The 25675-nt window shown below is 46.3% G+C and overlaps 1 protein-coding gene across 1 annotated transcript in view; it reads left to right on the forward strand.

Annotated features, from left to right (window-relative positions):
• The window catches only part of RRP12 (ribosomal RNA processing 12 homolog), a 521209-nt gene that overhangs the window by 88756 nt on the left and 406778 nt on the right, over positions 1 to 25675 (forward strand). Inside the window, exons 7-9 of the mRNA XM_078643584.1 lie at positions 6177 to 6315; positions 7991 to 8118; positions 24156 to 24254. Of these exons, the coding sequence (XP_078499710.1) occupies positions 6177 to 6315; positions 7991 to 8118; positions 24156 to 24254 (366 nt within the window). The remainder of the gene's footprint in view (positions 1 to 6176; positions 6316 to 7990; positions 8119 to 24155; positions 24255 to 25675) is intronic.

Consider the following 25675-nt stretch of genomic DNA (forward strand, 5'->3'; position numbering starts at 1 on the left):
GCAGCGCTGTCTCGGTACTGTGACCGGGCCGGAAACCATTCTGCGAAGGATCTAATATATTCGCAGAATGAAGGTGGTTAGATAAGATGGCGTTAACATGGACCTCGGTCAATTTAGCAGCCCAGGGAAGGAGGGAAATGGGGCGGTAGTTCTCCGGTTTCAGAGGATCCAGAGCCGTTTTTTTTAAGATGGGAATAACCTGAGCCTGTTTCCAAATATCCGGGACCATACCTGAAGATAGAGATAGATTAATAAGATCTCGCAGTGGAGGAAGACAGAAAGAGGCAGACTCTCTAAATTGAATTGGTCGTAGAGGATCAATAGGGGAACCAGTTTTAACTTTCACAACAAATTTACTAAACTCCTCCATGGAAAGTTCTGGGAAGTGTGTCAGGCGCATAGAAGTTTTAGGGATCAATTCTTGCTTCTTAGTTAGCAAAGTGATGGTGGGGAAAGAGCAGTATATGTCCTTCACCTTTTTAACAAAAAAAAGCAGCCAGCTCCTCACAATGTTGTAGTCCCTTGGATATTGCTTAGGATGAGGTTCTCCATACTCATGAACATAGTGCAGGGGGTAAGGCACCCGGTCCTGATGGGGGTTCCGGTCAATGCATTTAGAGCATGGTTGAATTCTGGGTCCCCGTTTTGACCTGAGTGTTTAACGCGGTTGTCGCGGACACGATCCCTTTAGTTAGGCTGACTAGATCATCGTGTGCATTTTAAAGAAAGGGGACAAATCTGACCCAAAATGCTACCACCCCATCTCCCTCCTGGATTCTTCAGCCAAATTAATGGGGAGGGTCCTTTTGCAGAGAAGAGGAATGGGCAGCGGGATACTCTATCCTGTCCGAGACCCAGTATGGATTAAGGAGGGGGTTGGCGACAGTGAAGCAGTATGTGAATTTTGATCTGCTCATTGAGAAGTACACCAAAGCTAAGCATTATTTATGTTTCGCTGACCTGCTGACCTCCGCAGCGCCTTGGATTTGGTTGACCATTTGATTCTTTGATCTACCTTGCTCTCCCTTGGTGACCCGGCGAAAATAGTTTCCTTTCTATCACAGCTGTACAAAAACCTGTCTACCCAGGTTCGATATTGCCCTAACGGGGAATGCTCCCCTTCATTTAAAATTAAGAGCCGAACTAGACAGGGTTGCGTTTTGGAGCCGTGTCTGTTTTCTCTCTTTATTAATGTGGTTGATGTTGTCTTTCAGGCTCTGCAGCCTGATACACTCATTGTTGCTGGCTGTGTGGTCCCGGTGTTGTGGTATGCTGAGAACACTGTGCTATTGTCAAGGACTTCTGTCGGCCTGCAAAGACTGATAGACTCATTGGGTGATTTTATGGAGGCCAGAAAAATGAAGATCAATAAATCAAAAATGCATACGATGGTCAATGGGGAAAAAATGCAAACGTGTAGGACCTTTTTTATGGGGGTTCCTCAATTGAGTGTGTCAATTTTCTTACCTCGGAATTTTATTTACCAACAAAGGTTCATGATCTCGACGGATGCAAAATGTTTGTTCAGAAATTAGCAGAGAATGCAAAGGGATCTTTGTTCTCCCACAAACTTGGCAGCCATCCAGTTAAAGAAATGATTACTATATACGAGGCTAGAGCGATATTAACGGCCTTGTTTGGTGGAGGCCTTTAGTGTTACACATCCAGCAGCCCCCTTCAGGTTGAGGAGAATGCCTTTCTTAGGTTTTTGCTGTGGACCCCAGCCCCCACACCAGCTTCCATTGCTCATAAGGAGGCTAGGCTAACCTACCTGGAAAACTCACTCTTGCTGAAGCCTATTCTTCTTTGGTGTTCCATTTGGGCGAAAGCTGAAACACGTTTTACAAAATACATTATTTTAGATTGTCTAGCAGAAGACCATGCTTTTAAAATTCCCTGGCTTTCCTATATTAATGACATTTTTAATCTACTGTTTACCTTGCCTTTATCGCATGATTCACATAGTATGTTAGTTATAGACTAGATTGAAATTAAGACCTCTTTTGTAAGCACTAGAGAAAGAAAGAAACCCTTGCTGAATCAAAGAAATGTATGGTGGTTTCCTATATTCCAAATATTTCTCGGGGGGGGGGGGGGGGGTATCAACCATATCAAAAATTAAGGATGAGGGAGTGAAGAGGTAGCGCTGAAGAGCACTCAGGTGGCTGCATACTTCTCCATGTAAATGTATTTAGAAAACAAAGAGATCCACCTCTCGGTGGTTTCTTGTATGTCCAGGGATGTGAGACATACACACTATTTGTTAAAATACCCCTCACACACCAAAAGGGCCCTTGGTGTCATGCTTCATCATCGGGGTCTTCCCGCCCCGCTACGGGATGGGGCGTGCTGCGACTGGCGACTACGCTGGAGCACTTTGATTTTGTAAGTGCTATGTGAGGTGTATTTGAGTGAGTGAGGTAGGGTCAGGGGTGAATGGCAAAGTGATGTTAAAAAATACCTGGCCTTATGGATTCAAAAAAACTTTATTGGCCATATGCTGGTATTAATAAAAACAGTGTGTCGGAGAGTCAAAGCAATTAATGTGCTGATTCTCCTTGTAAAGTCAACATGTTTCGAGGCTTGGCAGCCCCTTCATCAGGACAGAGTAGATCCCTCTGACACTCACTGGTTGCTATCAGGACGTGAAAAGTGTATATACAAGTGAATTAAAAAAATTATACAATACCTATGTAGTATAAATATCACCTAAAGCTTTCCGCTTCACGGAAGCCGCGGGAGAGAGTGGAGGCGAGAACTACGACTTCAAATAAATGAGAATTTCTCAATATCTCTCGACCTGACGGCTCATGGGGCACTGACTCCTAACCTTGCTAGCCTATTTTCAGAAATACTGATAGAGCAAAATCAAACATATATTTATACCACATAGGTATTGTATAATTTTTTTATTCACTTGTATATACACTTTTCACATATTGATAGCAACCAGTGAGTGTCAGAGGGATCTACTCTGTCCTGATGAAGGGGCTGCCATAAGCCTCGAAACATGTTGACTTTACAAGGAGAATCAACACATTAATTGCTTTGACTCTCCGACACACTGTTTTTATTAATACCAGCCTATGACCAATAAAGTTTTTTTGAATCCAAAAGGCCAGGTATTTTTTAACATCACTTTGCCATTCACCCCTGACCCTACCTCACTCACTCAAATACACCTCACATAGCACTTACAATATCAAAGGGTTCCAGCGTAGTTGCCAGTCGCAGCACGCCCCGACCCGCAGCGGGGCGGGAAGACCCCGATGATGAAGCATGACACCAAGGGCCCTTTTGGGGTGTGAGGGGTATTTTATTAAATAGTTTGTATGTCTCACATCCCTGGACATACAAGAAACCTCCTAGAGGTGGATCTCTTTGTTTTCTAAAAAAAAAAAAAGGGATATCAACCATACCTGTCTTTGGTGACTGATGCTCAGCACCAATTTGCTTTGATCAAGCTGCGGGCAGGCATTGCAATTTGTTTTAGGCGCCTTCCCTACTATGAAGCAACGGCCCATGGATATGACTCTCTGTAAATGTGATGGCATTTCGAAGTAAAGCACACAGAACTTTATTTTATTTTGTAACTTTTATGATGGTCTAAGGAAATATTAACTATAACCGATTTTCCTGGCACAGAATATTAGGGAGCATTATTCTGCTTCATGATACTTATGTGCGCTGTGGACTCCTTTTATATGCCTTAGCATTGCGATTAATATAAGGGGTGCGAGTCGACTTGGGTAACACATTATTTTCAACAGCTAGTATGAAGGAGTGTCCGGGAATTTCTAACTGTATCGCTTCTAACTTTCTATACTGCATATTAAATTTATATGTTTGTTATTTATTGCATATTGTTATTTATATACTTTTATGGGCATCATGATTGTGGCGAATAAAGTTTTTTAATCAAATCGACTGCCAAACTGTGAGCCCCTGTTGCCTCCAGACATAGTTCATTATAGTAGTTTGATTTGTGCCCTCTGTAGGTCCAGCTCACACAGGTAATTGCGTAATAAATGTATGAAACCACTTTAATTGAGAACTTTTGTGGATTAAACAAAGTTGTATTCAGTAATTCCCAAAGGTCTGAACGACTGTCTGGAACATGAATGTAACTTGTTGCTTTATGTGTTTATTATGTAGAACTTAAAGGTTCAGTGTTAAATGCATGGACATTTAGCACCATACACTTGCACCTTTTTCATATTCATTCATACACAATGGGGTCTTTCATATTCAATCATACACAATCGGGTCATTCCATTTTATTTCGTTCTATCCTTTCACCCATGTCGGGTACAAGAATTTGGTAGTGCTTTAAGTATTTACTGTCAATATGGCCACTATAAAATCCTTCATAGTATAGTTCTATTATCATGTTTGCGAACACCCGCAGGGTGGTGCATTCTTCTTTCTAGTTACAAACAGAACATTAGAAAAACACTAATATGGTAGTTTTTATAATTGCACGTGACGCAAACCGACTCACTCAATAAGTTGCTATGGTGTTTAGTAATTTTGTTAATCCAAGATTCAATATATTATTTAGACTAGTTTTAAGCGTAGGGAAAAACAAAATAACGATTCGGGTAACACCGAATTCCCATTTGGAAACGCCCGAGTAAAACAAGTCACAGCAACCATGCATGCACCATTTTACGTCGTTCCCTCTGTTTTATAAGTTTTATTTTTGCAGGCTTTGCTGGTATGTCTTGATTTGGGAAGCTTAGAGGCTGCGTAACCAAATGTGGCATTCTTAGTGTTACTTTAGTCATTACTTTATTACATTATTATATTAACTAAATTCGTTTGGGAATTTTGTTTTTCATTTCTTGACTTTAATTGTGTTTCGGTGCTGTTAAAATAGTTTTCAGGCATTTCCCTTCAGACAAACCTGTCACTTTGACCCACAGCTACTAGTGGGGATTCCTCACTGAAATCTTCAGTTTACTTCCTAGTTATTGGTTTATTTGATTTCGTGGTAGCTCATACTTTTCTCACTTGCCTGATCAATAATCCAGTGTCACAGAAGGTAGAACTTCAGTAGTTTCCAGGGTTTTGAATGAGTTGAAGGGGAGTTTTACTTCAGTACATGGAATGGAAGAGTAACAAATTACTACAGTGGTGGTAATAATGGTGTGAAAGATATGATAATTTTTTTATTTGAAGTGCACAAAGGGCCTCACAGTGTTGCTAAGATGTGCAAAGGTTGCTTTTTATGGGGCCCACTTTGGATGGTTCTTGTAGATGTTAATACGTACTTTTGTCTGGTGGGTTTCCTCATTTGCCAAAATAATACTTTTTGCCTTTTTGGTAGCTCTTTGTTACCTCTCCTATGTATGTTGCTACCCATATTGTCCTCAACTTTGATATATGCCACTGTCTTTCGTAGTCATAGTTGGCACGATTCATCTCAGCAAGTCGTCCACTGAGTCACTTTAAATGAAAGTGAGTCTCAGCCTGAGCTTCTAGCTTTGGCATAAATTAGACTATCTAGACTGGATGAAATATTGAGGTAGAGGTTGTAAAGTAGAGTTTCTGTGTCTAATTTGAGAGGTTGGATGTGACAAAGTAGTGGTCAAGTCGGACCTATGGTCAAAGGGCCATATTTGAGATTTCGAAGTTGAGGTTGTGTGTCCTTTTGAGTCAGTTGACTGCTCCCCCACATTCTCTCGGTCTTTGGCAGGGGTGGCCCCTTGCCCCATGACTCACATTTTAGTCTCCCATGATCACAATTTAATTGCCTTTAGTCTGCAGGTGATAGGTAAATGAAAGGACCTTATAATGGGAATCCCAGCAACCAGCCTACCAACTTCCAGCTCTCCCTCGACCACTGTCCGCTACATCCCAGTTGTGATCTTTCTTCCAAGTATATGTTGTCTTGGTTTGTTATTGTTTTGGCTGGTGGTCTCATTGCTTTCCAAGAATTATCAGTGCACTTTTACTTATCAGTTGGCAAAGGATATTGTTCTGGACAAAATCGGAGCATGCTTGATAATATTGGTCAGGCTTCCTTTGGCAGGTAGGGAAACATTGAAGGTAGGCTTGTAATTTGGTGTAAGGAATTTATTGCCTCCGAACCAAAATATGTAAAAAATGCTATAACCCTTTTACCTACGCGCCTGCTAACTATCATTATTTTTTCCCAAATCGTTTCATTTCAGATCCGCAAAGCAGCCCAAATCGGTGTTTGCTCTATTTTAAAGGGAAGTGAATTCCTGTTTGGGGAAAATGCACCTCTCCACCATCCTGCTTCCCAGTCGACAGCCAAGTTCTGTATCCAGGAAATAGAGAATTCTGGAGGTAGGAGACCTGTGCAGTCAATTCTTTGTGAAGAAATAGAGTGAAGAGACAGCGACTGCAAAAAAAAAAAAAGCAGACTTGCAATTTATTGATTTTGTATTAATTTTTGCGCTCAAAAATATGTGATGCATTTCCTGCCTATTATAGGACTGTGCATTTATGGCTTTAACAGTGCCTCTAGTTGCTTCTTTACTATAATTGCAACAGGTTAATTGCTACCCATACTGTGATGACCGAATTGTCTGAACTTTTTTACGGGAGCTAGCAGTGTCCAGTCTCACCAGCACTCACAGGAACCCAGTTGATTTTGAATTCCCAGTGAGACCTCCAAAATCCTCTGTTTCTTTCAAGCAGGAATAAATGTCAGGTATCAGCCCAGGCTCAACAACACAAGCGGAGTACTATTTTTATCAGGCAAAGGGTGGGAACATTAGTTGGTAGGAATTTTGTGGATCCCTGCAATTTCCGGAACTTTCCCTCATAGAATTGTGAAGAAAATGTATGATTTTCCCCCAGTTTGAGTTTTGCGGGCATTCCGGGTAAGATAATGTAGCAGTATCCACTCAAGATTTCTAGATTTCAGAAATGCCTCGGGTAAGTACGTTCCTCATTTGCCGGTTGACTCATTGTCTGAATAGTGAAGCTAATTATCTTGGAAAGCGAGAGGAAATCTACCCCCTCTCGCTGGGCCTTCTGTCAAAACTATGCCCAAAATAATCCAAATTTCCTCTTGCTTGCCATGGAGATGGGGCTTTTCCAGGCCCGGGGTTCACAAAGACTGTTGGGGCTTTGGTGGTGTGAGTGTGGGATCATATGACTGGCTGCCCCCACATCAGTACTGGATGACTGTTATTTCTGCCCCCTCCTGGCATGTGAATGGAGGTATGGCCCGCTGAAACCCACCCCGTTATTTTTTGTTAAAAAAATATATATAATAACATGCCTCAGGGTAGTTAACTTTCTGCCTCCCCTGTGATCAGATTGGGGGTTTACCCCCCCCTGAAGGGGGTAAGAAAGACTGGTGGGGCCCTTATGGGATAAGGGTACGGTCTGATGCCCAGGCTGCCCACTACTTCCCTATTTTCCCCTGGTATCTAGTGGGCTTTCTGCATCTCAGTACCCTAGGGCTGCCTGGGTGTAAGACCCCATAATCAGCTTCCATTGAGTTTGGGGCGGAAGACTGTTGGGGCCATTATTGGATGGATGCACAGTCTGATGCCTGAGCGGGGCACCCCACTTTATTTTTGCCTTTATGTTCAGTCCATTGCCCCTGTTTGGCTGGGAGCATGGTTTGATGCCAGGGTGGGCTGCCCCCATATTTCTCTTTCCCCCAACAAATCCCTACTGTCTAGTAAGGTTTCTGTCAGAACAGCAGGGAAAAGGGAAGGATTGGGACTAAGGACTAAACATGCCATCTATCCCCCACGAAACCGAAAGATCGTTGTACCCTGGTGGAGAAGCACTTGCTTTGCTATTTGATTCTTTATATGTTTGCTTTTAGCACATTATTCCAAAAAGATAGTTGCCACTTGTTTACACGAGTGCCTGTCTTGGGAAACTGACACCATAAGTTGAACAAGAAATTAAGGTTGAGTTCAGTAGTGCATAATTGTGTATTTTTCAGAATTGTTGGGTAACACATGCCCGCCTATACCATTGTTTTCTATTTCATTAGGCAGTAAAGAAGCCACCACAACCTTGCATGTTCTGACGCTCCTGAAGGACCTGTTGCCTTGCTTTCCCGTCAGTGCGGTGAAGTCCTGTTGCGAGACCTTGCTTAGGGTTATGACCCTGAGCCATGTAGTAAGTGCCAGAACTATCATGGGTTATTTAAAATTATGTTATTGGCTTGAACGGGCTAAACCTTTCTATGCTGATCATTTACTGAAGTATTCATTGCCTGCTGAATGACTTTACTGGTTTTGCTCAGGGTTATAAATCCATGTGTAGTGTGGTATGCCCAAGGAGTTATGGTTTTGGGGATGTATCTTGGTTTGGATTCCAGTAGGCATGTGGCTTCTTCACTACTCTTGCATGTTGTAAAAGGTATTTTGTTTAATATAGTAATATGTAAACAAATATTCTAAAATCTGAAAGCATTAATTAAACCTGTTTTATTTGATGATGACACTTCAGCAGTGTGTGAAGCATTTTCATTATATCTCCTGTTACGCCAATAATGTTTCTTCATGAACTAAGTTTGTGTTAACACATGGAATCTGTCATTGAGCTTTATGCCCCTCCTAGAGGCTCTGTGTGCTCAGAGAACTTGGGCATCAATGAACATAGAGCACCCTTTCCCCTAACAGTACAATAGGTTTATTTATTGTTCTAATTCCTGTCCTGGAATATTAGGGGGGACATTTAAACAAATCCCCTAATAGTTTTAATCTGAAATTATGCAATCTAGCATTGTTAGAGACTGCTACTCTTAGGGCGTCGTTTAAGTAATAAAGGCTAGGAATACCTCATTTAGAGGCTAGGCTCACACAGAAATTAACAGTGAACTGTAATTTGGAAGATGGATTTAAGAGGACATTTTTTTTTAAAATTCTTTATTGTCAGGAGTACAACAGAGATAATCATACTTTCATTCGTCAGGTGCATTTACATAGTAATAGCATGTGTAAGCAGGAGAAATGAACAAAACACATCGTGTGTCCTCAACTATCAAAGTGTGCCATGGTCAGGTATTGGAGCAGTTATGAGTAACAAGCATATTCAGATCGTGGCACAATTCCACTTCTGGTCCATAAGTCATTCCCTGACAGTACATTTCTGATATATTCATCTGAGACTAACAATGTAAAGTTTTAGAAAAAACAAAAACATTAAAACCCAACTATGGTCATCATTGAGCAATTTAGTGTGTTCATCCACTGACAGTCTTCTGCAGGTACAGTTATTCAACAGTGCGCCTAAGGTAGTGTTGCGTTTCCGCATTCTCCCGGCTGCCCCCATCACCGCACTAGCATACCCTTTTCGGCTAGTCCTCGTCTTCCTCTGAGTCCGAGTCCTCACCTTCCGGCAGGGGCTCACATGGTTCTCCCCTATATTCGTTCCACGGTGACCACACCTTATTCCACTTGCGGGGGCATGCCCGTAACACATACACTGCTCTTTCCTTTACCATTAGGAGGTCCATATTCCTTATCCGCCCTGCTACCGTTGGCAACTCCGGGGCACCCCACCTCTGTGCAATGTCTCGTTTGGCCACTGTCACCGCCAGTGTGACCCATAGTTGTCCATACCTGTCTAAGTCTGTAGGGTCCCAAATGTTCAGCAGGCACTTACGGGGTTCCGGCAGGACAGATATTTTGACGGCCTGTGAGACTGTGCGCAGTATCCGCCTCCAGAATTCCCGGATTTGAGGACATTCCCATAGCGTATGGAGCAGAGTTCCCTCTTCCCCGCATCCCCTGAGGCAGTATGGGTGCGGTGCCCTTTGTATTCTGTGAAGTAGTGTGCGGGTGTAGTAGGTGCGGTGTAAAATTTTAAGCTGCACTAGGCGGAATCTGGCCGAAATGCCTACCTCTCGCGGTGAGGCAAGCGCCTCGTTCCACTCCGTGTCACCCATTTCACCCAGTTCTCCCACCCATCTCTCTTTAAGATTCTGTGTGGGGTCTGGCAGGTTGTTAATCAGTTTTTTGTACGTGAGTGAGGTCGCCTTTTGTTCCATAAATTCGGTCAGTAACCGATCTTCCAGTGGTGACGATTCCGGGAGTGTGGTGTCAGGTGGGATTGCCTGCAACAGAGCGTGTCGGATTTGCACATATCGGTATGTTTCAGAGGGGCCCAGGCCGTATAGCTGTTGGAGCTGCGGGAAAGGAATAACCGTGCCCTTGTCCCAGAGGTCCCCAACCACCGAGATCCCTATGGTATCCCATCGTGTGAACCCCTTACATGTCCGCAGGTTTCCCAGTGTTTTAGTGTCCCATAATGGAGTTAACCTGGTGATTTTACCCCTCCATCCCAGACGTGATTGTGTTGCATGCCATAGCGTCGCCGTGTGAAGCGTTGGGCCGAGCAGGGTCTTTACTTGCGGGTAGTTGTATAGCACTGAAAGCATGCCTTCAGTTCCCAGTTGTGACCAGTCCGCCTTATACGCGGGGTCCTCCCGTGTGACGTGGATCCAGTGATTAACAACCTTAAGCTGGGACGCCCAGTAATATAGTTGGAGATTGGGCAGAGCGATCCCCCCTTCGTACCAGCTCTTAACCAATTTATCCTGCGCTATTCGTGCTGGGCCATTGCTCCATAGCAAACTGGAAACCAATGCCGCGACCTGTCGAAAGTATCGCGGGCTCACCACATAAGGGGAGTTTTCAAGCACATATAGAAACCTTGGGAGAGCCATCATTTTATAGAGTGCCGCTCGCCCTAGGAGGGTCAGCGGTAGTGTAGCCCAGTATTTGACATCTGCACGCAAGCGTGTCAGAGGCGGCCGCAAGTTCTCGGCATAGAATTCCGCAGCATCGGCAGACACAAAAATACCCAGGTACTTAAATGAGGTGGTTGTTATCTTTAGGGGACATTCGGCTGGCAGCACTGGACCCGGGCCCTTGAGTACATAAAGTACGGACTTGGACCAGTTCAGAGTGTAGCCCGAGGCCCTGCCGTGTTCATCGCAGAGAGCCAACAGGGCAGGGACCCCCTCATTGGGTTTGATCATGTATATCAGCATGTCGTCCGCATACAGGGAGACTTTGTCCTCCCACCCTTCCTCCCAAGTGATGCCTCGGAATAGTGGCGTCGCTCTGAGCATGATTGCCAACGGCTCCAGCACTAATGCAAATAGAAGGGGCGATAGCGGGCATCCCTGTCTAGTTCCCCGCCCCAGTGGAAAGGCTGACGACATGTGACCATGCGCAACCACCTGCGCAACCGGCAAGGTGTATAGCAGTCGCACCCAAGCAAGATACTTTGGGCCGAATCCCATTCGGGTCAGGACAGCAAACAGGTACTCCCACTCCACCAGGTCAAACGCCATTTTGGCGTCTAGGGAAAGTATCACAGCTTGGTCTGTAAGAAGATGCGCCCGCGCCAGCACCCCATGGACCCTCCGTAGGTTCAGCGCTGTGCTCCTGTGAGGCATGAAGCCCGATTGATCGGGGTGTATCAGGGCACTCAGATGCTGGGTCAGGCGACTGGCCAGGAGTTCCGCCAAGATCTTCGCTTCAGTATTGAGCAAAGAAATGGGCCGGTACGAGGTGCATTCTGTCGGCGGCTTGGCTGGTTTGGGAATGGCTACGATTGTGGCCGTGTGCTGGTCGAGTGGAAGCAGCGCCTTTTCCACGCTTTCATTGTACATGCCCAAGAGAGGCTTGGCCAGCACCGAGGCCATTGCCTTATACCATTCCACAGGTATTCCGTTGGGGCCCAGAGCCTTGCCGGACTGCAATGCCTGTATCGCTAATTGGATCTCTCCCTCTGTCAGGTCCATATCTAGTTCCTGCTGTGCTTCAGGATCGAGCACAGGGATAGGAATGTTTCCGAGCGACGCCATGGCCTCCTGTTCCGTGACCGATCGTGCCGGTGTGTATATCCCCTGGAAGTGGCGCGCTAGGGTATGTACTATTCGTTCCGGGTGAGTCTGCAGCTGGCCCTCAGCATCATATAGGCGTTGTATCCCCTTGTTACTGCCGCCCCGCTTGTCCAGCCACGCCAGCATTTTCCCTGCCTTATCTCCCACATCATATATGCGGTGTGCGGTGTGTGCTAGGTGCCCCCTAGTGACCGTGGTGAGGTGCGCCTGGTGCTGTTGCTGTCGGAGCTGTAACTCATGCGCGGTGTCAGGGGTGGGGTCTGTCATGTGGGCAGTGTGCGCTGTGTGCAGTGCCAATTCTAAATTTGCAAGTTCAGCTCTGGATTCCCTTTTGTGCCCAGTGATTGCCGATATGGATGCCCCGCGTAGGACCGTTTTGTACGCCTCCCAGAGCACCGAAGGCGAGGTGACCGAGCCCATGTTTTCGCTAGTGTAGTGTGTCGTAGTCAATTTAAGTTTTTTCCTGACACCAGGAATTTGCAGATAATTGGGATATATCGGGTACACTCTAGCGCGCTTTTGTTCTCTGGTAGTAAGGTGAAGGGATATCGGGGAATGGTCAGAAATGCCTCTCGGTAGAATTTCCATCCTGTCTATGGAGCCCAATCCCACCCCTAGAAAGAAAAAGAAATCAATGCGCGAAAGGCTATCGTGGGGGGCGGAGTAGTGTGTGTATTGCTTTGCCGTGGGGTTTAGACGACGCCAGACATCCGTGAGTCCCAGGGCAGTCAGGAATCCAGGAAGCGTGGCAGTCCCCCTCTGGCGATCCCGTATGGGAAAGGTGTCCAGTAAGGGGTCTGTTATAGCATTGAAGTCCCCCCCAATGATCATATCACCCTCCGGGAGGTCGATGAGAAACTGCCCAAGAGCAGGCAGTGCCGTAGAGTGAAGCGCCGGGGGGATGTACACAGATACCACATTGAGGGTCCTTCCCTCCCACTGGCCAGAGAGTGCCGCAAAACGCCCCTGGTCGTCCGTCTTGTGGCTAGTAACCAAAAAGGACGAGTTTTTCTTGAGGAGTATCCCAGTGCCTCTGGAGCCTGTGGTGAATTCAGCATGTACTGCCATGTTATAGCCACGCCTGTTCAGTGCTTTGCATGTGGTTCCCGCCAAATGTGTTTCCTGAAGCAGTACCAGATCAGATCTATGGCGTTTGATGGTTTGCAGTACCAAACCGCGCTTAATTTTATCCCCCAGCCCCCTGACGTTCCATGTAAGCAGTTTCAGTGGAGGCACCATTGTCTTTACAGGGGCGCCCTCAGTGGGTGCTGCTTGCGCTTGTTGTGCCATTTGGGATTATGACCCATGTTGCCAATATACAGTAATGTGGTAAACCCAGTGTGGTGAGCTGTGCGCCGGGGTACCTGGCGCTGACGGCCAGCAATGTAACTGTGCCTCGCGCAAACTTAGTGATGACCAATAACCATAACTTTAACAGTACAACTTTCCCCCCCCCACCCCCTCCCTGCTCCCCTGCTCCATGGACGAAGTCCCGCCCGCATCCCCAACTTGGCAGAGTGCTTAGACCCCTCCCTATCTATTCTTACTTGCTCGTGGGGTTGGTGAGTCCCCTACAGGCACCGGCCAGTGCACGCCCTACTCAGTTCCATCGGCCCGAAGTCCCAAGGGCTGTGTACGTGTCATCTCGCATATAGCTCAGGCAGTCAACCCCTGCTAGGCTGACCGGAATCAAGCGGATCCCTCTCAAGGTCGGAGTCCAATCCCGCGGCGGCGCCCTGTTCAGTTGTCGGGCTGGCTGCTCGGTGGTCCGTCGTCCTCTCGTTGCGGCGGTCTTGGCGTTCTCTGTGCGGGCGCTGGGGTTTGCCCACCGGCCTCCAACCATCCAGCCACTCTCGTGCCACCTCAGGCGTGTCGAAAAATCACGTCTTTCCCTCAGCCACAATCCGCAATTTGGCGGGGAAGAGCATCGAATAGGGCAGGCCCCTGTCACGTAGCGACTTTTTCACTTCAGTGAAGGACTTCCTGCGTCTGGCCACCTCAGCCGTATAGTCTGGAAAGAAGGCCAAAGTGGAGTTTTGAACTTTCACAGGTGGTGCCACCCTTGCCGCCTGCAGAATGGCGTCCCTGTCTCTATAGTTGAAGAGTCTAGCCAGCACCGGCCGCGGCGTGGCTCCCGGTTTGGCCGCACCCCCAGGGACCCGGTGTGCTCTCTCGACAGAGAAGAAGTTGGACAGGCCTTTAGGCTGTAGTTTGGTTTTGATAAGGTCTTCGATGTATAGGTCCATGGCGCCCTTCCCCTCCGATTCCGGAAGGCCTAGGATGCGGACGTTGCTTCTTCGAGAGCGCCCCTCCTGGTCATCCAGCTTTTCCTGCAGTTGCTTGGTGGTCTTTTCCAGTCGTTCCATCGCGACCTGTAGATCCGAGGTGTCCTCGATGAGTGACTTAGTGACCACCTCCACTTGGGATACCCTCTCTGACATCTTCTTGAAGTCTGCTCTCAGCAGGTTTACTTCGGAGGAAATTGTGCCCACTGTCGCCTGGACCTCAGTGAGGGTTTTCATGATGTCTTCCAGTGTAACTTTCCCAGCCCCGCTCGTGTCTGTGGAAGCACCAGTGGAGTGACGCCCAGGCCCTTGTGAGTGGCCACCCTGGGCATATGCAAATTTATCAAGCCTCGCTTGCGTCGTAGTATTCCTCGTGTTTTTACCTGCCATAGTGCTGTGTTTGGCTCTGTAATGTCCGGCCTGTCTAGTGGTTCCAGGTCCAGCCTCCCGCTGCTCTCACTATTCCCCGGGTAGGCGCTGGTGTCGTAGATCGCAGGAGCTCGGACCGCAGTGCACTGTAGCCCCTCGATGTCTAGCCCGGGTCTCTGTCTGCTTGGGGGTCAGTCTCTGTGTCCCACCACGTGCGTGGCCCTTCCTGCCGTGGCCGCTACAGTACGCCTTGGTGTGGGGCTGCGAAGTGCCACTGGTGGTGTCTGGGCTATGAGTGCCTCGCAGGTAGCAATTGATTGTGGTGGTCCCCCCTCCAATTGGGCTGTAGTATCGGTGTGTCCGAGCCGCCAGGTCCGACTCTCCCTCTCACGCACTGTCGCTCTCAATGTCGTTATGGGCGCCTTAGTCACAGGCACTGCCAGTCTGCAAGTACCGTCTTCTCCCCACGCAGCCTCAGGCCAGAGTCCTATTTACCGGGCTGCGGGCGGGCTGCGCGATCTCAGGCTCATTTCGTCTTGCCCTGTTGTGCGTAAGGGATGCCCGACCGGCTGCGTATTCCCAAGATGGCGCCGCCACCGGGCAGGGACGCCTCAGCCCCCGAGGGCGCCCACTCCGTGTGTAGGAGGAACTTTCTCTCAGACCCCGGCGCAGCAGCCGTTTTCGGGTCCGCTGGCTGCCGCACTGATTACAATTCGCGCTGGTACCTTTCTTCTGGCGGTGGGACGTGGGCGCCGGCCAGAGTCGACGCCTCCTAGCCGGGTAAGGCGGACTTCCGGTCGGGTACGTCCAGCACTCCAGGCCGGTGCTGCTGGGCAGGCGGAGGCCCCACTACGCCTTCGCCGAACGGAGCACTTCTCGTTGTCGGATTTTCACCGGGGACGGATCAGTGTGCGCCGCTTGCTTCCCCGAGCCGACTTCACTCCTTCGGGCGGGTTAATGTACGGATGGACTTAAGGATAACTGCGCGGGCCGGTCAGCCTTGTGGAGCTCCCGATTTAAGCTGCCGCCATGCTCGGCAGTTGGCCACGCCCCCTAAGAGGACATTTTAAATGAGCACTTGTCAGCTTGTCTGAAAGTAAGATTAATCTTAGAATGCTTCTTGATGATTGACTAGGAGAGTTTAAAAAAAAACAGATTAATACATGCTTCTTAAGTCAAGATTGCAGCACAGTGGAGTGAAAGGACTGTGTTGCATGCCTGCTTGATCCACCTTTTTTGCACTCTGCACACAAAAGCTAGTGGAGGCAGTTTCTGTTTAGGATTTAGATCAATTTGATTATTTTCAAAATGGGTTCAATACAAAACTGCCCACCTACATCCATTGGCCTGTGGTGACTTAGCTGTTGAGATGCATGGACATTATAGGCACTGAACCTTATGTGGTCAAATAAAAAATGCAAGCTAGAAAGGAAGGTAAAGAAAAAACAGTAGGGTGGGGAGGGGTTAGGCGCTGCTATTCTTAAGCAGTATAGCTGGGGGATGCAATCAGGTAGTATGTTGCTCATTGGGCACAGCTTCTGGTATTAAAGGCATGACTCGTGTAAGTAGCGAGGGCAGGACAGCTCCTGAAACTCAGCAGACAGATATGCGAGGCAGGGTTGCCACACGTTATCAAATAGGGGGAGGCGTTGCATTACCACTGCTGTTAGCTTTTCCATCCCTATTGTGTCCCATAGCTTGTGTAGCCTTTCTAAATGTGTCGGGATAGCTTCTGTGCCCCATTTGCTGTGGAGGAGGAGTTTGGCTGCCCCATATGCAAAGGTGATCGCTATACCCCTGGGGGATTGTAGTGGGTAGGTGAGCGATTTGGGAAGGCCCAGTAGTATATAACTTGAAAATTTTGGAATATCTGTTGTGTAAATCTTTTTTACCACGTCCAGGATTTTGTCCCAGAAGGATTGCAGCTTGGGGCACTGCCATAGCAGGGGAGTAAGCATGCCCTGTTGGCCACAGGGACGCCAGCAACAGTCTTCACCCATCTGGAACCCTTGCAGCCATTCTAGCCAGTGTGAGATACCAGTAATGTGCGATTTTTTTGAGCATCTCTTTATTGCTAGTGTTTAGGGGAGATGCGCGAGGGCGGTGCAGTATATCATTCTACTCCCTGTCAGTGAAAGGTCTCTCACATGCCCTTTCCCATCTGGCGCGTGTGGGTGATTTTAGAGGGGCCCGTGGTGCATTCAGGAAGGTGTAAAGGTCCGTTAGTATTTTTGTTTTCCAAATATCTCATGAGTAACCATTTTTTTGAAGGGTGTCAATATTCTGCTTGCATGCGGCCTGTCCAAGGCTGTTTCACCCAGTGTGCAACTGAAAGGTATTGCCAGCATGCAGCTTCAGGGAGGGTGTAGGCAGCTTGTAAAGTGGGAAAGTCCATAAGGCCCTCTGAATCAAATAAGTATCCAACATGTTTGCAGTTGGCTTCCTGCGAAGCCATATACTCCATTCCTTTGGCTGTGGGGGAAGAGGAAGTCTGGGTTGCCAATCAGGGGAGTTTGGGGAGATAGTGGTGTGGAGAGCCCATGCCGCAACTGAACTAATCCCAGACCCCTACGGTGGCTTAGATCACTGGTGAGATACAGACACTAGGCGGTCTGCGGGTCTTTGGAAGTAATTGTGGTGCTTGATAGTAGCAGCGAAGATTTGGGATCCCCAGTCTGCCCGCTTTTAATGGCAAGTAGGCTGGGGCTTTGGCTATTCGGACACGTTTGCCCTCCCAGATAAAGTCCCAGACGAGTGTCTGTAATTTGTCCAAGATTGTCTAGGGGTGGGGTTGGATTTGTAGTGTCTTCATTACATAAAGAATTTTAGGTAGTAATGTCATGTCAATGGCTGCTATGCGTCCAAGCCAGGACAGGTTGTGGGCCTTCCAGATGGTGAGAGTAGATCGTGGTTTGGCGAGGAGGAGGCCGAAAACTGGGTCACCGTGACCAAAAGTGTAGAATGGATCTGGAGCTCCAGGTATGGGATTCTGTTCACTGCCTGGTAGGGCATAAGAGTTTTCAAACATGCTGTCTCCTGCACTGGGATGGCTATAGCAAGGGCCACGGATTTTTGCAGATAGGTCTTGAACCCAGAGGCGGCACTAAACTTGGTTATCTCCCCAGGTTCTATTTAGAGAGGCTGCGCACTTTAAATAAATCCAAGCCTAACTCAATGCATGTGTCACCGTTCGGGTGTGGGCCTGTTACTATGTACTTCACTGGAAGAGGACAGAGGACTGCATTGGAGAGTCAATCTCCGTCATTACTTTTGCAGTGCAATCTCTGCATCTTAAATCCATGTGGGTGCCTATCATTCATGTGCACATTTTGAGAAGGCCCTCTGGAGTCACTACATGCTTCTCACTGCTACTGCATTCAGAGGGGAGGCAGTCAGTCCACTGAGAGTTGCTTATACTTGACTATTGTGACTGCTGTGGACTGGCAGTAAGAAAACATACATTGTGTTCCTGGCTCTCATCCTTCTTGTAGAGCACTGCTATCAAGGGCAGGGGTTCCTTCATCCATGTCAATTTCAGCAGCATTTTTACTGAAGCTCAATACGTACCCAATGCTTTATCATTTCTAATCCACAACAAAGCATATGAGATGTGGAGGATGAGAAGATTCCCAAGAGATAAGCCTTTTTATGGACTTTATACATGGAAGGCAAATGGTCAGTAGTTTGTGAATAATTCACAAACCTGTCTGTTTATTTACCTTATCATGAGTTTAAGCCAGTTTAATGCACAGGGCTTCTGTGATATGACCCAGTTTCCTCTGATGTTCCGCCTGGTGCATACTTCTTTTCGAAGCAGTATGTGTTGCAAAGTTTAGTCTGGTTTTCAAAACAAACTGCATTGATTTGTGGGAATCATGTAGCTCACTTAACTTTAATTCAGAAGCCGTCCTCAACAAATGTGGCTTAATTTTTCATTTTGTGAATTAAGTTAGTTTTTCTGAAAACACTTTGGTGATTGGCACACAATTGATCCGACCCCAAGATTCAAAGAGAATTCCTTCTTTTTGCATACAGTGAGCAGCAGACAGATGTGGTGCATCTAGATTATGAGTTAAGTAGGCAAGCCAATGCAGCTGTCCTTTCGATAGGGAGAGATACCTAGACATACAGTCAGTTGAGATCATGAGCAGATCGTTTACGGAAAAACCCATTCCTTCTGAGATTATCAAGAAGGAATGTCCTCTACACATTAAATGTGTTGTGTGGATTCCCCCAGGCTCATTTTTCTCCCCCAGGAGTTTAGGGACTTCTGTGCCCTGTTCTACTGTGGGTGTTGGTTTTGTTTTTTATTTTTGAACTTGTGGATAACTGGAGGCTCCGGATCAAACTCACTGCCTTATCATATCTTACACACATGGCTACTAATTAACAAGGGTGGGGCTAATTGATAGTTTCCAATCTGCTCTCTGCCTGGAAGCTGACACTGGCTGGGTGTTAACTGTAGTTGATCAGACTTTTCCTAAAGACCGAGTAAAGCAAACCATTTTCTCAAAATATACTTGAATGTAGGAATCCATGATTTCCAAAATCCAGAGCAAGATATGGCTTTAAACCTACTTGCTCCATGGAGTACCCCGATTTTTCATTCCCTACATAAAGATGTATTCCTAGAAATGAAAGCTGTAGTTAAAGATTGTGTTCTATATTTAATTGTGCCCTGCAAGTCTTGCACTTCCTAGAGTAAATATTGACTGCTGGATTTGCTGCCTGTTGAGTCTAGTGTACAAAGAAAGTAACTTGTGTGTGCCGGCAGAGTTCACCATTGATCATGGCCCTATGACCACCGTGGTAATCTACACTGTGCAAAACAAATAAACAGCTGTATATCCTTGGATCCAAATGTACTTTTTAGACTAGTCTATAAAGGGTGTACTGCCTTTTTTAGGTTGAAACGAACCAGACAAGCACAGCTATCTAGTATGCTAAAGACATCTTGGGGACATTCAGAAAGCTGACCTAGGAATGCATTCCACCCACTGCTTTGTGGTACGCAACTCAAATTTTCTGGTTTTCTATTGGCTGGCCTTATTTGCTTTATGCTGTCCAGCTTGAGTTCGTACCTCCCATTGCCCAAATCTTGTTTACTGTATTCTTCTACGAACTCTATTTCTGTAAACAGACCTTTACATCTTGTTTTCACATTTGCTATGCATTGAAAGACAGAGGTCAAATGTTAAGTTCTCTCTTTTAAGGGAGCTTGGTGTTTACTTTTCTTAATCTGACTTCAAAGTGGGTGGATCTATGTGACAATCCCACTTAGTATCCATGTTAGAGGAGAGGGTGTAGGCTGCTTTTTAGGTCTCGCCCTGGCGAAAGCGCGAAGCGCGTTCTCGCCACGAGACCTATAGCCGTCAACTCTGCTTACAAGGAGCCAAAAGGGAGACAGGAGATGAGCTGCACTTCGCTCCGAGCGGGTGAGCATGGGACTGGGGCCAACAGATGGGAGCTGCAGGGTAGTTCGGGGGTGGGGGTGGTTTGAGGGGGTGCGGTGTACAGTACCCCGGGGCGCAGATGGAATTGTTGTGGGTGCTAAAATGAGTATTCTAGGATCTAGGTTAAAGTGGTATCTGTAGTAGTAGCTAAACTAAACTTAAAGTTGGGAGTTGATACTGCAGTCTAACCTGGGGTGGGTTACTGGTATCTAAACTCGCGCGCTGATAATAAATAACTTTAAACTTGGTGTGGTTGGGTACAGGTATCCATGTTGCTGGGATGTGTGGTAATTTGGGACAGTGCTTTGATAGTTTTTGTATAGATCGCCTCCACCGAGCACATGACTAGTTGGCCTGTTTGTAGTGTTGTTGCTGTTGTCTGCGCGTAGTGGGTTTGGCTCAGTAGGTGTGTTGAGTAGTCCTGGTAGAGGTTGCTCTCAGGAGGAAGATGGAGCTGTTCTATAGAGGTTACCTAGTGAATGTGCGTGTGTGATGGTTCCAATATTCCTTTTTCTCACCACTACTGTATTTGACAGCTGGAGTCTGCACAACATCATGTTCTTTTGATTTTACGTCTGCTTCCAGTAGGAGGGGGGGGGGGGTTCTTCCTCATGCCGTCTGGGTAGGGGAGACGGAGAATAACTGGCAGATGGGGTAAGAGTATGAATAATGCTGTTGGGGTAGATGGAACAGGTGTCAAGGAGTAAGTCGGGGGGAAAACTGTCATCTTGATACCTAGTGCAATACACATCCATTGTTAATTAGAAAGTGTGGAGCAAGGGCAATACTTTTTGTCTAGCGCCGGGACACTCCAGGGAGTAGCTGTGCGCTTTATAAGTACCCAGTAACATACTAATGAGGACCCCAATGTACAGTGGCAAGATGGGCGAAAATCGAGGGACTGGAATACAGTACCGAATGATCGGCATTGGTTAAGATTAATTCAAATATTTCCCCGATCACCTTGTTGTAGGAACAGACTAGCATTTAATTGCACTCAACCTGGAATACGCCTTACAGCCTAAACGTATTTCCTCATTATTACAGTAACTTTATTGCTATCCCGAAGCATGCCCTTTAAGATTCAAGGCAAACACAAACCTACTCCTTTCGAAAGTCATTTCAGTTCCCCTGCCTCGTCGCCCCCCAAGTGTTGCCCGTAACACATTTCACGTTAAAGTCACTGATCAGAGCCAGTCCCCCCCACGTCCCTCGCACAACCGAGCTGGAATCGCCTGACTTGCATTTTCCCCAACCATCATTATGAACTCCTTTGCCTGCCTTTCCTTTTATCAGACGGGCACAGACCCTATCCTCCAAGCGGCAATCAACAAACCAACAACTGCCCATAGGACCTCCTCTATCAAAGAGGGCTTGATAGCCAATACAGTCTCACTTAAAAGCACTCAGAGAGTCCTCAACCCCCACTGCTGTTGAAGCTTAATTCTCTGAAATCCAACAGTCTCTTCCTGAATGTCTACTTCCTCCAGTTGTGTCTAGGGATAACGAGGCTACTAGATCCCTTGCCGACCACGCCCACATACTCTGGCAGAGTGGATTTCAGCTCTCATCTAACACTCGGGCTTTAAAACATTCCTCTCAAAACTGGGGTAACGTAATATGGATTTAGAGTTTTAAATAACGTACAGAATAAGGCGACTATACTAAACTAACACGTAGGCTTATGGGTTCCTTAATTAAAATGGAGTACTGCTTGTTTGGAAGTGGTGGGAGGAGATGCGATGCTACAAGTGCGTAGTGTCACTGTTTGGTTAAGCCACCAGTTGTAAAGCAAGGACGCACAGGACACGAACTAGAAGTATAAAATGAGTCATGTAAGTGCACGAGAGGGTAACTCGCTAGCAAAGGGAAGTGTGGCTTTCGATTCTTAATGTTTCCCCTTGTGCATTTGAATCTGTTAGCCTAGTGTAGACAGATCTGCCGGGTTCCCCTTAGAACAGGGGAACCCGGTTCGACTCTGCGTCGGCTCAACATCCTGTGATTTGGGGCAAATCACTTAATCCCTATATGCCTCCCAAAAATGAATCTGTCCTCGTGTAACGTAACTGGTGGTCATGTAAAGGGCTCAACACCTTGGGGTCAAGTTCGCACTATCTAAAACTGTAAAAACAAGCATTTGCAATGCAATAGGTCTCGCAATTGTGAGAGTTTGAGCTATTGGCATTGTAAATGGCAATGCCTTTTATTTATGCGTTTGAAAACCTTCAAGCTGTGCGTAAACAAGCACTTTGTGCTTATAGTCTATGCTTATGAGAAGCAAGGCTGGCAGTCTCTTTTACTGCCAGCCTTGCTTCTCGTAAGCAAGGACTATACCTTCAAAGTGCGTGTTATGCACCGATTGCAGGTTTTAAAAATACATGAATAAAAGACATCGTCATTTACAATGCCAATAGCTCCAACTCTCGCAAATATAAGACCTATTGCATTGCAAATGCTTGTTTTTTCTAGCACAGAACAAAATAAAAAAAATTAACTCTGTCGATGTTTCAGAATATATCAGAATGAGTACAATTTAAATGCATTTTTTTGGAATTCTGAAGTGTGGTGGAAACAAATATTTGAATACGATCAAAACACATCAGTACACTAGGTGATGACATTTGCACACATTATTATTTATGTGCTGTAAAACAGTATTTCGGTGCAAATGTAATGGTAATTTCAATTGATTGAAAATGTGTTATCTGTAATGGCAGTGTGCTACCTTACCATGCATACTCCACGCCACTCTGCCACAACCTGCAACTCCACTCTGACACTCTGACACACCACACTAGTCTACGCCACTCGCAACACTCCACTCTACGTCTCTCCACTTGCCCCACTCCAATCTATCCCACTTCACTGCAGTGTACCCAAATCGGCCCCATCCCAATTTACTTCACTACAATATACCACACTCCACTCTAACCCACTCCAATTTACCCACCCACTCTACCCCACTCCATTCTACACCAATTCACTCCACTATGATCCAGTCTACCCTACTAAACTATAATCGACCTCAATCTACCCCACTCCATTCCAGTCAACCCCACCGCACTCCAGTCTATCCCACTCCATCCAATCTACATCACTCCACTCAAATCTACCCCACTCTGCTCCAAACTACCCCACTCCACTCCAATACACTTCACCCCGCTCCACTCCAATTTACCCTACTCCACTCCAGGCTACCCTATTCCACTCCAATCTACCTCAGTCCAGTTTACCCCACACCATTCCAATTCATTCCACTCCAAATACAAGTGCAATAATTCCACTCCACTCTATCCCACCCCACTCTTTCCCAACCCCCCACTCTATCCCACCCCACTCCATCCCACCCCATCCCACCCCACTCCACCAATCTTCACTCAAATCTACCACACTTAACTCAAATCTACCACACTTCACTCAAATATAACCCACTCCAAACCACCACACCCCAATCTACCATACTCCAATATACCATTGGCAATCTTCCCCACTCCCCCTATCCACTCCGATCTACTCCCCTCCAGTCTACTTCACTCTACCCTCAATCTACGTAGCTCCACCTTACCCAACTGCAACCTACCCTACCCCACTCCTATCTAACACATTTCACTCCAGTCTACTCCACTCTATTCCACTCCATGCTCCCCAAATCATCCCTCATCAATCCAATCTTCCCAATCTTCCCCAATCCATCTCACTCAACTCCACTCCAATCTATCCAACTTCACTCCACCCGTCTCCACTTCAATCTACCCCACTCTAGTCGATCTCAATCTAAAACAGTCCACCCAAGTCTACCACACTCCTTTCCCCTCTACCCAATCTACCCCCACTCCACTTCACTCCAGTGTAGCACATGTCACCAAAATCTACCCAACTCCAGTCCAACCTAACCCATTCCACCTCAATCCATCCCACTTAAATCTACCCATCGAATCCACCCCACTCCAATCTAACTCCCGCTAATCCAGTCCACCTCACTCCAATTTTCTACACTCAATCTAGCCCACCCCATCTCAATGTACCCCACTCCACACTTTCTAAGACATTAAAAGGTGAGGCCTATAGACGTAGCTGAAAAGTCACACTGCAAAACGTTGCTTTTCCTTCACTTTTGAAAGACACATAGACACTGTTTATTGCTACCTACATCACTACTTAATCCATGTTTTTTTGTTTTCTTTTCAGTTAATTACAGCATGTGCCATGCAGGCGTTCCATGGTCTCTTCTGCGCCAAGCCAAACCCCTCTACTTTGACTCCTGAACTGAACACCCAGATCATAACGGTGAGCATCACAAGCCATTGAGTAGATCTACTGTAGTTCACAGGTCTGAGTCTCAAAAAACATTACTGTGTGGAAAGAGCAAAACACTCTGAATGTAAATTCCAGTCCCAATTTACTAATGGATTGTTGCTTTTTTGTGGGTGAAAATGTGACTTACTAGCTTTGCATTTCAGCTATGTATGTAGGTATTTTGCATTTACAGCCGATGCGTAGTACCTAGTAACGTTTTGTATATACACAAACGTTTGCCAAGCTTTTCCCAAACAGTCTCTGTACTTATGAAAACTATGTTGAATTGGTAAAAAGGGGTTACGAGATGTGAACCCCTTAATGGAGCACCCCATTTCGCTAATGGTAGGCAAGAATTCACATGCAAAATGTTTACAATTGCAGAAGAAAACAAATCACCAACAGTTTACACATTTCCTAACTTTCTCTATTCCTACTTCGGTGTGCAAATACTTTACTTTGGCAGAATAGGTATACAGCAGTATAGTTGAGAGAGGCATTCTTACCAGCTGATGCAGTGTCCGATTGTGGATGCATGCCAGAAACATCAAGTGGATGTGAGACTCCTTTAAGTCAGCCACCGTGGCCAACTATAATGATGAACTGGTGGTTGTTGTTCAAGGAGCAGCAAGTTGTGACCTTCCTGATCTGTGAGAGTGGGCTAGATGGCGGCCACAGGACTGAGGAAAACCCTTGGACTTGCAGAATGGCCTGAGCTGGGTGTGCAAGGCAGATTCTTGTAGGCCAATATACTCTGTGCTGTGCATTGAGAAATATACAAGAGAGTCTCTGGACATGATCCACTGGTTGACTTTATAATAACAAGCATTGACATAGCCAATAGGTCTCGTCTTTGGGACCTTATAAGCGTTTAGCCGTGCAACACTTGATGTTGTTGCACCAAGGATATTGTGCTATATAACTAAACACTTACAAGTTCCCAAAGGCGAGACCTATTGGCTATGCTAATGCTTGTTTTAAACTACCACCATCTTAAGACATAATGAACTTGGTTACTTTCAGTATACAAAGCATCATTGAGATGATCATTTTAACGTGTGATAGTTCAGAGTACTTTTAAGGTGTTAAATAGCCCCTAAAAATTTACAATGCAAGCACCCCATGGCACGAGATGAGGCAAAAATATTCCTCTGGGCGACGCCAGCTTCGGCTATATGTATACTTTGTATTAAAAAAAAGTTAACAATAGGTTTAACGTGCCGCCGTTCTATTAAGCTAGACCTAAAAAAATTACAGTTCGTCTATAACATAACATACCGGAAATAAAGAACTAATAAAATAACATACCAGAAATAAAGAACTAGGAAGCGTTTTACTAAACTCTAAAGTCAGTTTGCCAAGTGACGTAAAAAGATACAATTCTACGCAGATATACTGTCACAAAATATTAT

The sequence above is a fragment of the Lissotriton helveticus genome, chromosome 5_1 (assembly GCF_964261635.1).
Source record: "Lissotriton helveticus chromosome 5_1, aLisHel1.1, whole genome shotgun sequence".
In the NCBI taxonomy this organism is placed as follows: domain Eukaryota; kingdom Metazoa; phylum Chordata; class Amphibia; order Caudata; family Salamandridae; genus Lissotriton; species Lissotriton helveticus.